Source organism: Oreochromis aureus, linkage group 6 (assembly GCF_013358895.1).
Source record: "Oreochromis aureus strain Israel breed Guangdong linkage group 6, ZZ_aureus, whole genome shotgun sequence".
Lineage (NCBI taxonomy): Eukaryota > Metazoa > Chordata > Actinopteri > Cichliformes > Cichlidae > Oreochromis > Oreochromis aureus.
Genome location: NC_052947.1, coordinates 34,274,277 through 34,287,201, shown reverse-complemented (window position 1 = coordinate 34,287,201; position 12,925 = coordinate 34,274,277). Strand labels below are relative to the sequence as shown.

General features: G+C 42.1%; 1 protein-coding gene across 1 annotated transcript in view; it reads right to left on the bottom strand.

Moving 5' to 3' along the window:
• The window catches only part of LOC116331242 (xylosyltransferase 1), a 78,148-nt gene that overhangs the window by 25,783 nt on the left and 39,440 nt on the right, over nt 1–12,925 (bottom strand). Inside the window, exons 2-4 of the mRNA XM_031753853.2 lie at nt 10,209–10,797; nt 5,294–5,466; nt 4,992–5,194 (exon numbers count right to left, since the gene is read on the bottom strand). Coding sequence (XP_031609713.1) covers nt 4,992–5,194; nt 5,294–5,466; nt 10,209–10,797 — 965 coding nt within the window. The remainder of the gene's footprint in view (nt 1–4,991; nt 5,195–5,293; nt 5,467–10,208; nt 10,798–12,925) is intronic.

Below are 12,925 nucleotides of genomic sequence, written 5' to 3'. Positions count from 1 at the left end.
TGATTTTGAAGCACAAATATCAGTTTTGGAGGAGAATTATGCAAACTAGTCTATCTTTTAACAAATGAAAAACACATGATACCGTGGCACTGACTTAACTGATTATTAATAAAAATACTATTACATATTCTTTTTGTTTTCACAATTCTCATTACACATCTTGAATTTAACTCTGTAGTAGACATTAAATCAGTGCTCAGGAAATCCTGTATAGAGATTTATGGTGTCCTGCACCATAAAAGACGTAAAGAAGCTTTTTGCATTTTATTTTGGAGCCGAGTGATCAAACCTTTTAAACCTTTTAACTCTCATGGAGGTCGGAAGCATCATCATGGCCATAACCAGCTACAGTACGAGGTCACCGAGTATTTTTATCCCCTCAAAACAAAACGGTGGCTTTTATTTTGAAAAGATTCTATGGGAAATCTACAAAGTTATGCCCCTGTCCCCCCAGAGTGCCTCTGAAAAGTAAAACTTGTTGGTTTAGGCAGGAGGCATGAAACAGATGCACAGTAGGGCCAGAACCTCTGAGTAAGCGACTTTTTCACTTGTGCCATTTTAATTTCAAGTGAAGAAATAATTCCACATTTTGATATTTTTTTTTATTTCGTTGTTTTATACACACAACACTCCTTTTCCATATTCCTATATACGCAATTGCTCCAGTAAAACAAAATTAAATCTTTTACAGTTACGGACATAACTGTATTTTTTTCTTTTGGTTATTAGTTCACAGGTGCTGCAGCTTAAATATGATACATTAAGAGAAACCCTTCTGGACCAGGCACGGAGGTGACGAATGTGAGTTTTTCTACATATGTGATCAGATTTAAATGCCCCTTCCCATAAATTCAATCTCATTCTGAAATGCGTCACATTACAAAGCGAAAAACTATCATTTGTGTTTCATGGTAACTTTAAAGGCATGGAAAATGATTGTGATTGTTGTGATTCATCGTGAACACGTAATTTTTTTCTGCTGACTGCTTGCCTCACATAAAAAACATTCTGTATACGTGTTACAGTTCTCTGGGTGGTCACATGGAAAAAAGGGGAAAAAATGTGATTTATGTAATACCAATAACAATTATACTTGATCGACTACACCCACAATCCCAGTTTAGCAGATCAGCTGTATTATCAAGGTCTTATTTATTGATCATCTCCACACATGTTTAATGACACATAAAATGGTAAAATATGCAATATGCAACTTATTAGGCATTGTTATTTTCACTGGAGAGTTAGAGTTTTCACATTGTAAAGTATTTGTAACTGTAAACTTCACCCTTCAGAAGATTAATGTTAGACAGCATTCCTGTGTCCAGTTCTGCACAATGGTGCTCGAACATTTAAGTGACGTAACAATAATGAAAACACATTTTCAAGCAGAGGGGAATTTTACTGTAATAAGGAAATAGTTGTTCGAGGGCTTAAAGTCACATATCAATCAATTAGAAGAAAAGGCCTCAGCTGCTCCCAGGATCAGTCTCTGAGTTCCTTCAAGCTGTTAAAGCTATTTAGCATCATACAAAAGATTGTGCTATCCATGATTTTGATGAATGACTTCATGCTGCCCTTACATTGTAGAGCAGTCTAGTTCCTCATATACAGGCCAGACAGGCTAAAAGCTTTGCTCCACAGGCTATGCCCCAGTCAATGGTTCTAACATTTCATCTGCGGTGGAGCCTTTCATGATGGCTTGGCTTGCCTTTCTAAAAGAGCAGCGAGGCTCAAGGATCAGTGGGGGGAGGGACAAGCGCATATTAATGTCATTTTCTCTTCAAGGAGCAATTTCACAGCCTGGGGGGCTTATCTCAGGAGGTCCTGAGCCATAAACCCTAACTGATGATGTGCTGTATAGGCGCATGCAGTCCTCGCCGTCTCAACTCCGCACACATACACAAACAAATGCTTACGCATTGTGTATCTGCTACTGTGACTACTAGTGACAATACAATGCAAATTCACAGACAAACAAATGCTTGTAGACATGCACACTACACTGGGAATTCATGTCAACCTCCAGATTTGCCACCTGAGTGGTCACCCTGTCCACTGGGTCTAGTTTGCTTACTTTCGGCCCTGTGGCTGCTCTGCACACACACACACACACACACACACACACACACACACACACACACACACACACACACACACACACACACACACACACACACACACACAGCGCTGTTAGTTTTAACCCCACCTGCCACTGAAAAAATATGCACCTTTTAAATAATAGAGCCAATTAAACTTAATTATTATGCTACTGTTTGACAGCTGTGATATTACTGTTATATTTATTATGTGTTGTTTTAAATCCAAGATTTTTAATATGCAGCTCAAGAGGGGATGGCTGAATGCCACAGCTGAAACAGTATGAACGCACTCAGAGTGTCTTTTTACTCTGTGCATGTTAACAGGTACGGTGTCTTCCTGTAAGTCTGTTGCATTTAATTCACACAAGACTGCATGGATCCTTCACATGTGGATCTGGCCTGTAGAAGCTTACAAAATGATTCTGTAACTTCAGTAAATAAAAAAATAGATTTTTTCAGCAGGACCTTGAAAGGGTTGGTGTTGTTGTAAATGGGCTAATGTTCTATTTTCTTCTCGCAGCAGGAAACGACACCTATCACCTAATGAGCAAAGGTAAAGAATGAGATGCTGCACTTTTTTTTCAGCCGTAGATGACAAAGTGAAAGAGATTAGAAGATATGATGCCTGCAGCCAGTCATTGCCTCACAAAGCTCAGTCTTCTTAAAAGCTGCTGTAAAGTCTATGAAAGAGGCTTTAAAGAAAAGAGGTAAAAAGCAAGGAGAGTGTGTAGATAAAAGCTGGGAAAGAGGGCTGTATTCTCTGACAAAGCAAGCGTGTAACTCATCCTCTGGCCTCTCTGGACATGCACACACACACACACACACACACACACAGACAGACACGCATAGACAAACACAAACACACATCCACACGGTATATCTCCCCCTGGACACACAGACCCTCTGCTGGTGTGAGGGGCTGTGGGATTGCCTTTGAGAGCCATCCATGCGGCAGGACAGACATTATCAGGGAATTAGAGGGGAAATAATGCTTGTCTCCAGTCCCACTGATAACAACAGCTATAGTCAGAGCAACACAGGGCAGGGGAGCCCCCGACATTCCTGCCTGCAAAAACACAGTGCGATCAATATGGCAAAAATTTGTGACTTTTTTTCCCCAACTTTTGCATCTTAAGGAAATTTTAGAGCAGATGGTTGAGTTTTCCTTGGATACATTTAATAGGATCAATTTGTGTAATGGGTTATGGGTTGTGATGAATTAACTCATGTGGCGGTATTGGTTTGCCATTGCACAGGAGGGAGGCATCTGCTTATTCCAACATGTTTTTCTGCGCTAGTAACCTAAGTCCATAATGATAATGTAATGCTGATGTGTTTATTTCTAAGGAAGAGCGGCTCTCTTTTCCGGATCTCCTTCCTAAAGAGATGAGAAGGGATTGTCTGGTAAAAAAGAAAAAAAAAAACCCAGCTGAATGGGTTTCACTTTGTTGCTTGAAGACACTTGAGCAGCACTCACTCTCTTACAGAGACTGGGACCCAGACGTGCCACTTAAAGGTTTATATTTGCAAGTTTAACTCTGTAGATGGGCACTGCATAGACTTAGTCAAATCCAAGCTGTGGTTACAAATGCACTTACTAAGCAAAGATACAATTCAGTTTACATATTTTTATATCGCATGGATTCAAATCATGCCATTTCGTCTTGTTTCCTTTCTCTAACTTATTCTTGTTCCTCCGCCACTCCCTGTAATTTCTGCCTCTCGGCTCCTTCTTTCGCTCCATCAATCGTTTCGTCTCCCAACAGATGGGGCTTAAAACCTCCAACGTCAGCCCTTTTCTCAACAACATCACCCTAATGCAAATGAGGAGGCAAAAGATGGGAAGAAAACAGCGCGCACACTCGCAAATACCTTTAATCATGCATTGACAGACACACACACAACTGCGTACAGGCAGGTGCTGAGACACACCAAACTATCCAGACGGCAAGACAGAAAGTCAGGCTTGCACAAAGTGGTGCAGAAACATAGACGCACACGAAAAGGCAAACGCACATGGACAGCATGTCAGCAACATTCATCGATATGGTGAAACCAACTAACTCAACAAGACTGAACCCACCCATGAACAAAATCCACATTTGTTTCAGCGTCTTGGCTCCAGCTGTAGAGACATCACATCCAGCTTCCTTTCACCCACTGGCCATTACAGCTTGTCTAAATTCAACTGGTGGACATCTGGCTGTGCAGAAAAGATAACTCTCTCCTTAATAGGAGGATTTTAATTGGCTGCTGCAGAGCTACATCAAAAACCCAGCAGACCCTCAACTCCCAGAAGGACTGTAAACTCACATTAAAAAAAACTTAAAGTCATGAAATTTCTCTTCCAGTAGGCTACTTCCCTGACTTCACGTCTAGTTCACATAGACTTTGTAGCTTTTAATTACATTTTGCAGCTTCTTAAGTGGGATGTTTTTGAGTAAAAAGATGACTTTTAGACTATACAGTGCACAACAGGTCTGGAGAGTCAATAGGCACTGACCCTTGGCAATTAAACTGCAATCAGTTCACCGCTGAAGCAGGCACTTGGAAGATGTGGAAGGTGTGAATGAATGGTGTTGGAGAAAGTAGAGGTTCGGCTCCATTGATTTGTTTGGTTTGGAGTGACTCTGTATTTAAAGCTCACAGTTAACCACAAGAGCTCAGACTACTGTGTATTGAATTTCTTCCATATTGGCTGTGAACTACTACTGTGGTGCATGGCTTCCTAAAGAGAAAACCAAGCGCACAGATTTCTGACCTTCAGTGGATGCTTGCACCTTTTGCAGTTTTCCTTGCAGTACCATTCATTCTGGAGTCAACAGGAGTAACAACACCTCACATCTTTCTTTATTGAGGTGCCTTAATTATTAGGTCCTCTGCTGTTACCTTATGGGGTAGTCGGCAGCACTGAGATTGATAAAGAAATCCCAGCTCCAGTCTCTCATGGCCAGCAGGTCAGCCATACTGCGAAGATACATGGTCAGCAAACTGGCTCCACCCCAGATGGTGGCCATGCGCCATGGAGTCACCCTCACATTGGGATACTGGGTAGCCAAGGCCTGTATCTGCCTGTGCAGGTAGTTAGAGCGCTGAAACAAAGAGATTGATCAAACATGGACTAACGATACACATACATTTTAGAAGCTTCACTTATTGGAAATGAAAGAAAATGGCTATCTGCGCCTTACCTGGTCAACATGTATGTAGTAGTAGTGAGAGGTGTGGTAGATGGCTTTGAAGAGACGTTGGAATTGGCGAGAGGCTCGTCCATGAACCACCAGTACGAACGCTATTCTCACTGGTTTTGATGGAAAGCTCTCAGCCGAGTCCTCATCCCACTGGATATTCACATTGGCTTTACCTATGCATGTAAAAAGACACCAAGTCTTCATGTTCCTATAAATGTGTTGCACCTAATTCACACAAGACTGTATGGATCCTTCATCAGTAATATATTCGTGGGTTGTTTACATGTTTAATTACTAAATCAAATCTGTTATTTCATGGAAGCTGTGAGAGGCCATGCAAACAGTGTATCAGTCAGTACACGATGGGGAGCACCTGTAAGTATCTTCAGAGGATGAAGAAATGCAAAGCATAATGATTATAAATAGTAATGATAATTAAATGTCATTCTCTTATTAAACAATTCAAGGAAATAGCTATATAACAAGGTTGCTAAGCAACACAGCGAGTACGAGTTTCTGTAATGATTAGCATATTCATAATAATTAAACGGCTATGTCACAAGTGAATGCTCACTGAGTAACGGTTTCCCTGATAGAGAAAGACTGTTTTTGTTTTTTTCTTGTAAATATGAAGATATACAGTAAGAGTGAGCAGAAAACACTGACCGAGTTATAGCTTTCTTGTAGATATGCATATTTTAGACAATTTTACCCATAATCTCTGAGGTTTGTGTTCTTATTAGACATGAGCAGTAACACTTAACCTAACTCTAACCTTTAAATGTAGAACAAAAGGCATTTATTTAGTTAGTTTTTGAAAATAAAAAGTTTTTGATTGCCAGGAAAAATGATCACAGGGCTAAAATCACACATTTTGATACCACTGGGTTAGGATTGGAGTCAAAATATGCACATCTACAAGAAAGCCAGGCCAGATCTGTGGTACTGACAAGCGAGTGAAAAAAAGAACAGAAATGTTAGAAAGCTAATTCAGCCACACAACAAAAGGACCACAAAGCCATTCATCCATTTATTATGTAATTAAATTGGAACTATGACAATTTCAGCCACACAATAACCACTCTAACGACTATCCTCCCCCTGACAGGAATCCTACGAGCGAATCCACTGGGGTTTTCGGGTTTTCAGGGTGGAGCATCGTTTGACAATATGCCACCATTCCTCTAAAGCGAAACTCCCAAAAGATGAATGGGATTTTGCACAAATGACAACAATAAGCGTGCAAACAAACACAGCCCTTCTTGTGGCCAGCCAGGCCACTTTCAAACGAAACAATTTCAGCAATCTCTGGAAAGTCGTTGTTAACCTCACATAGCTCCACTGTGTGGTTTCTTACTGCCCTTAACCACTCAAAAACGCTTTAAATAATAATAATAAAAATAAAGAAAAACCTTCCTTCAAGCTGTTCTTCACTGTCAAGCCCCCCAACATTTACAGACATTGTTTGTTTTGAATCTTCAGTTATTACAGCAAATGCATACACGCAGCTTTCGAGACATGTTTGTTCACAGAACGTGTCTTAAGGAGATTAATGACTATAATTTGGGACTTCAGTTCCCAAGAGCCTGTATTTGCTATAGAAGTAGAGGAAGCTGAGGGAATACTGGGGGTTGTTCTTTCCCCTGGGGTAAGGTTGAAAAAAAAAGAAAAAGCCCATCCTGGCTCCTGCCTACATCTGGCTATGAGGTCCTTTAATTACTCTGAATTTAAGGGCATGTGTCTGACATGTATACTCTTTAGAAACAGGGTTAAGAAGTCCCTCTTTTCCAACTAATCTTATTCATTCAAATTTAAGGCCAGGTGTCCAACATGGCTGTGTTTAAGGGTTGACCACAAGGGTGAAGGTAATGATATGCTCCCTTAGCTCCAATTGGCCATGGCTCCTGTCATTCACTCACACATCTTTCTTGCTGCTGTTTCGCTCTGTCTGCGTCCGTGCGTGTGTGTGTGTGTGTGTGTGTGTGCATGTGTGTGTGTGTGTGTGTGTGTGTGTGTGTGAGTGACTGCTCAGGGGAAAATCTGCTGTGGGCCGTATCAGATTGAACAGTAATTGGTGGCCAGCTAAGAAGGTTCACTGGTTTGCTTTGCACACGGATAATTGGCCAGTCGCTTCACAAAGCACTTTGAGAGTGTGTGCCATGCTAGCTAGCTGAACTAATGAGCATGGCTGTGTGTGTGTGAGTGTGTGCTTAAATTTTGCTGTCAGTCTTGTCAAACGTGTGCTTATCTGCAGAAGAGCTTCACGTGTGGAGTTTTTAAAAATCACACTATGTATCTGGAGCTACCACAGCGCTCGCTGCAAAGAAAGGAAGAAGAAAAAAAAAAACAACAGAAGGCCTCCTCTTCCACTCATCACTCTTCATCATCCTTTCCTTCACCATCAATCTTTTAAACTGCCCTTCCCTCATTTGCTATCACCCCACTCTCTTCCTCCATCATCTCGTATAACTTTGGGGTTCTTACCCACCCCTTCTTAACTGCTCATATGAGGACTTATAACAAGAGCCGAGCTATATCCCAAAGGGATTGTACCAAATTGCATTTGAAAATGTCTCAGGGATAGCGCCAGCTGCTTGAAACCAGCCACAAAGCAAGGTTTGTGGATATAAACCACACTGATGGATTTTATTTATATAAATACATTAAGTATTTTCCCTTTGCCCTCAGAAACTGGACCACGTTTGATTTGTTTACTCAGGTCATTTTTAAAAATAACTAATTTATACTCAAATTCTGACAAATCCACTCCAAATTAATATGTACACACGCACACAAACACACATAAGGCAGCCACCGAAATGGTTCTGTTACACAGAGTGCAGCTCTGGCACTTACAGGATTCATTTGGAGCTCTTTCACATTACAGAGTTTTCCCTTCAAAAACATTCATTATAGCATGTTTAAGTATGGAATCTTTCTCACTACAAAGCCATTATGATATCACTCGATTGTTATGATGCATCAGCTGCCAGTTGCTTTCCCTGCTGGAGCAATGCAGCCGGGTAACATCATTATTAGAAAAAGTTTACACACGGGAAGCTAAGAGAGTGAACACATTCCTCCTGTATTCAATGATGCAAATAAAGAACTGACACAATTGCTAATTTAGCAAAGGCCTCAAGGACAGAATGCACATTAAATCAAATTGGACAATTTTGGGCTAACGAGATTAGGACTCGAATTGTGAATAACACATTGGCAGGCAGCGGGCTGGCAGACAGAGAGAAAGAAAAGTGATTTAATTTTGTCGTCGTATTGTCACAGCCCTGCCACCAGGGGAAAGCTCTTTTCAATATCTATGTCTCTTTTGATCAAACTATCAGTTTGAGTGAGATGGTGAGCTGCTGTGTGAGATGACACAAGCTTAGGCGGAGGCACATTCTCCTGCTCCTGGGACGGGGCATGCACAAAAGTAGCTACAGTAAGATACGTGCCTCTTCGAGTTATAAAACATGAACGAGGGCTGGGAAGGTGCCTGACAGACAAGGTATTGAATAGCTTTCTCCTCCTCCCCTGCTGTCCATGCTGCATTCAGTCCACTCCCATGTGGGCACGTGTGATGGTGTGTATGTGATGTTCACTTAAACATGGCCGCTGATGCATGGTGCTCACTGAAGGCTGCAGCCACAACAGATTTTGTTTACAGAATCTACAACCAGACTGCAGATGTCTATAAACTCTTAGGAAAAATTGTGTGTGTGTGTGTGTGTGTCTGCAAAAGCAAGAGGAACCTGTGTTCTGTGGCCAGCTTGAAAAAAACAAATGAAAATGGAAAACCAATTTGAATCAAATACAGGCAGCATCTCAATTTCCTCCAACAAATTCACTTCACCAATTACACAGACATCAGCAAAAAGGACAGCTCTTGCTTTTGATGAGAAATTGCAATTACAAGAGCAGGAACTATTTGACCATCCATGTCTGTCAGACTACACTCTTTATACCAAGCTTTGTTGGTATATTTTTAAATAATTTAAAAAAAGTATACACAATACAATTAGGAGGCTATAATTCTTTTTTAAAAAAAGCTATAGTTCAGACTATATGAGGAAAAAGACAGTGACAGCCCATTAGCACTTCATCTAGAGGATGAAGTGCATTTGTTTGTTAGACAAATCAGCTCAAACTCGATCACTTATCTGACTTTGAATTCATTTGAGTACTCCTTAAATTTGAGATTTAGGAATACTCAAAGAATAAGAGCAGTTCCCACTCACCATCTAAAACACTTCTATATGTTATAGAGCTGTTTGATTTGATTGATTCTGATGTAGTTTACAGTATGATGGCGAGAATAAATGTCCTTCATCCATTAAAGTAAATCAGATTTTTTTTGTTTACTTAAACCTTTAGCAGTTTTAATATAAAAGTATACATCCCAGGGAAATAATTAAACTGTGAGGTGTTAAACATCCTGGAAACCCATTTTTTTCATTCAGCCTACTTACTGCAATAAATTGGGTTATCTACAAAGTGATAAATGTCCCTGATTCCCTGATTATTTTACATCTGAGCTTTCCTGATTTCTTTTATTGTCCTCATGTTTATAACTGATATTAAGTTGGTTGGATTGACTGGGGGCTTGAGTTTAGCAACAATTACAATACATATGTGTTGTAGGGTTGCTTGCTTGTGCTCTTGAAAGAGACTAGTTACATTTTTGAGTGTCACAGTCTCAATAACTTCTTGATGTGTACCTATTCATCATGATTAGTGTATATTTAGTCATGAAAATGACATTTTAAAGAGAAGTATTTCAGATCTGGAAAGCAGCTTTTTAAGAGCTTCAAACAGATATGATGGAAAAGAAATGGACCGTGCCAGCTCAACGGGCACGACTCCCCTTTCACTAAAATCAAACAATCAGTTGTTTCAATCAAAATGAAAAACTTACCCTCAATTGGGCAGTAGCGAGTGACCTTCTCAGGCATTAACTGCCCCTCCTTGTGTCTGCAGTACACCTCAGCGATCTGCTGCCGACACTCTTTGCTTTTGGCTCGAGACAGAGCTGAAATGGCTTCCTTTCCACTGATCTCACATTTAGGTGGCTGGTCGTAGGTCACCTCCAGCGTTGCTGCAGTTGCTTGCTTCCTGTGGGGATGCTGATGTCTGTGCTGTGACTGGGTCTGTTGCGCTTGCGAGGCATGGTAGCGCTGCTGCGGTCCTCCAGCAGCGCCCTGACCGACTGGATAAGAGGCGTTGTTGCCAACTGCCAGTGGCTGGTGGCCTAATGGCAGAACCTCATTTGAGCTGCGGCCCAGACCGGGGGAGCTGTCCCGCCAGGCCTGCTGCTGGGCGTGGGCCTTCTCCTGCAGATGCTCCCGCTGCTGCTTACTGCTGATGGCCCCTGCAGCCTGTCGGTGCGGCTGTGAGCGTGCACCAAAGTTACTATTGTCTATATTTTCAAAGTCTTTGGGCACAGAGTTCTCATTGTTGCTGTCGACTCTACTTTTCTCTTTTGGGCGGTGGGAGTAATATCCATCCTGGACAAAGATAGGAAGGAGAAAGACAAGGGAAGCAACGGGTAAGGAGGAGGGAGGGAGGACAAGAAGAAGAAAAGGGGGACATAAACAAGGAAAACAAGATCAGAATTGAGTGAAAACAGCGCATATCAAGTGTTGGATTAACAATCAATGTGGCATGTAAGAGTGGGCAGCACTGCATTGAACCGTGAGGCATGAAATGAAGTAGCAAGGTATTATGTGTGAGGGCTACAAGGTGCAACCTAACTGGAGGTGAAGCAGGGCCGAGGGCGCTGCTGCTCTGTGCCATCATCAGATTAGCCCCGGTTTCAATTAAATTCTCTCTCAAATGGGCCCAGCACTCCGTAAACAGATTACCAAGTAGGGATAAAGAGCCAAAATATGACTGTCAGTTTGTGTGGGTTTGTGTATGCGTGTGCGCACATGTGTACAGTTTTTTCACTGGAGCCACATGAGAATCTCAAGAAATTGTAGCGGCGTGGCATCTGACTGGAAAAGCTGAACTTGTCTACATTTACCAGATAGTGTTTGCACATGTCTGAACGTACAATTTCAGTATCTTTCTAGTAGAATAGCCTGAAAGCGAAAGGAGGGGCACAGCAGAAAGAGGAAAAAGGGTAATGACTGATAGTGGGGAGTGCAAGGAAAGAGCGCTGACACCAGGCATGAGTTCTTCTCCCGGGAAGAGCCGGCGCGTTCCAGTGAAATGTGCTGTGATGCTTCAAATGAAAAACTAAGAAAGCTGCCTGCCTGCCACGCCACTGTCATCCCCCTTGCTAGGCACACAAGAGAGGGGGAAAAAAGCGAGGGGGAAAGAAATGACAATAGCAGCCGTGAAAATATAAAGCTCAGAACAGCAGAGATCCCAGATGTGTTTCTCCATTTACAGACACAGAAAAGAGAAAAGATTGCTGGGGAGGTGGGGGGGTGGGGTGGGCGCAATAAGATGTATGTGAGACAGAAAAGAAGGAGGTGAAGTGAGAGACACCAGGGAAGCAAGCGAGATGCTATTGTGAGCCGGCGGCTCGGCATGGAAATGTCTTTCCGGCCCTAAAGCAAGGCCCGTTATCAGCCCATCAACCTTCTCTCTCTGTAAACACCTTGTACAAGCGCAATTACAGAGGTGGCTGGATGACACACTTTCACACTCAGAGAGTCAGAAGGAGGGCTGATATTATACAGGTGAGACAAAAAACAAAAACCTGGGTGAAAACAAGGAGAAGACAACGTGCTTATCATCAGCTCCTTTAAGCTTCTTCCTTGGCAGAGATGTGATTCTAACAACACTGAATACCTTTAAGCTTTCTGCCTCTCCTCTCCTGAAATCTTTGCCTCTTCCCCCTCTCCTGCCCTTCACACTTCTCTTCACACATCCCGATTCCACCCTTCTGCTCTGCTCCGTTCACCTCTCATCCCTTCTGCTCCACATATCGGTCCACTTCTCTCATCATCTGTTCCCCATTTCACGTCTCTCACACCTCCTTTACTACCACTCTCTTGCTTCCCTGTTATTATTCTCAACTTCATCCCCGCTCCTTCCGGTAACCTCGCCCATTCTCCTCTCCTCCTTGTCTTTCTCTACCTCCTTCACCCTGCCAGTTTAAACAGAACATGTTTGTCTGAATGGCAGAACCTGCTAATCCTGCGTGTAACAGCTGCTTAGGCCAGTGATCACCTAAAAAGAAATCCTTACTTGCAGAGTTTCAAAGGGAATGCTTTAGAAGGCTAATCCATGCAGTGCAAGTCACTGGCTGTTTGCAGAGGTAAAACGAGTATGTGTGCACTCATGATTATGGGAGACCGGGCGAGCTTCTTGTGATTTTTTTTTTTTTTTGTAGACTTGAATGTGCAAGCAAAGTGGAGGCAGCATATGTTTGCCCTGGGGATACTCCCACTCTGACTCCTACTGTGAAAGACATGAGAAGATGAGGGACAAAGTCAAATTGGAATAATGTTTGAGTGAGCAGAGGCAAAGTAAGAAACTTAACAAAACAGTGCTGTAGTGTCCTTCAGCTGATCATCTGATTTAGTCCAAATACCAGCTGCATAATTTTTTTTAATTACTATTATGAAAAGTGTTGTTTCTTGGGTGATTTCCGTTTCAGTGGATCCAGGAAGTTACCGCTCA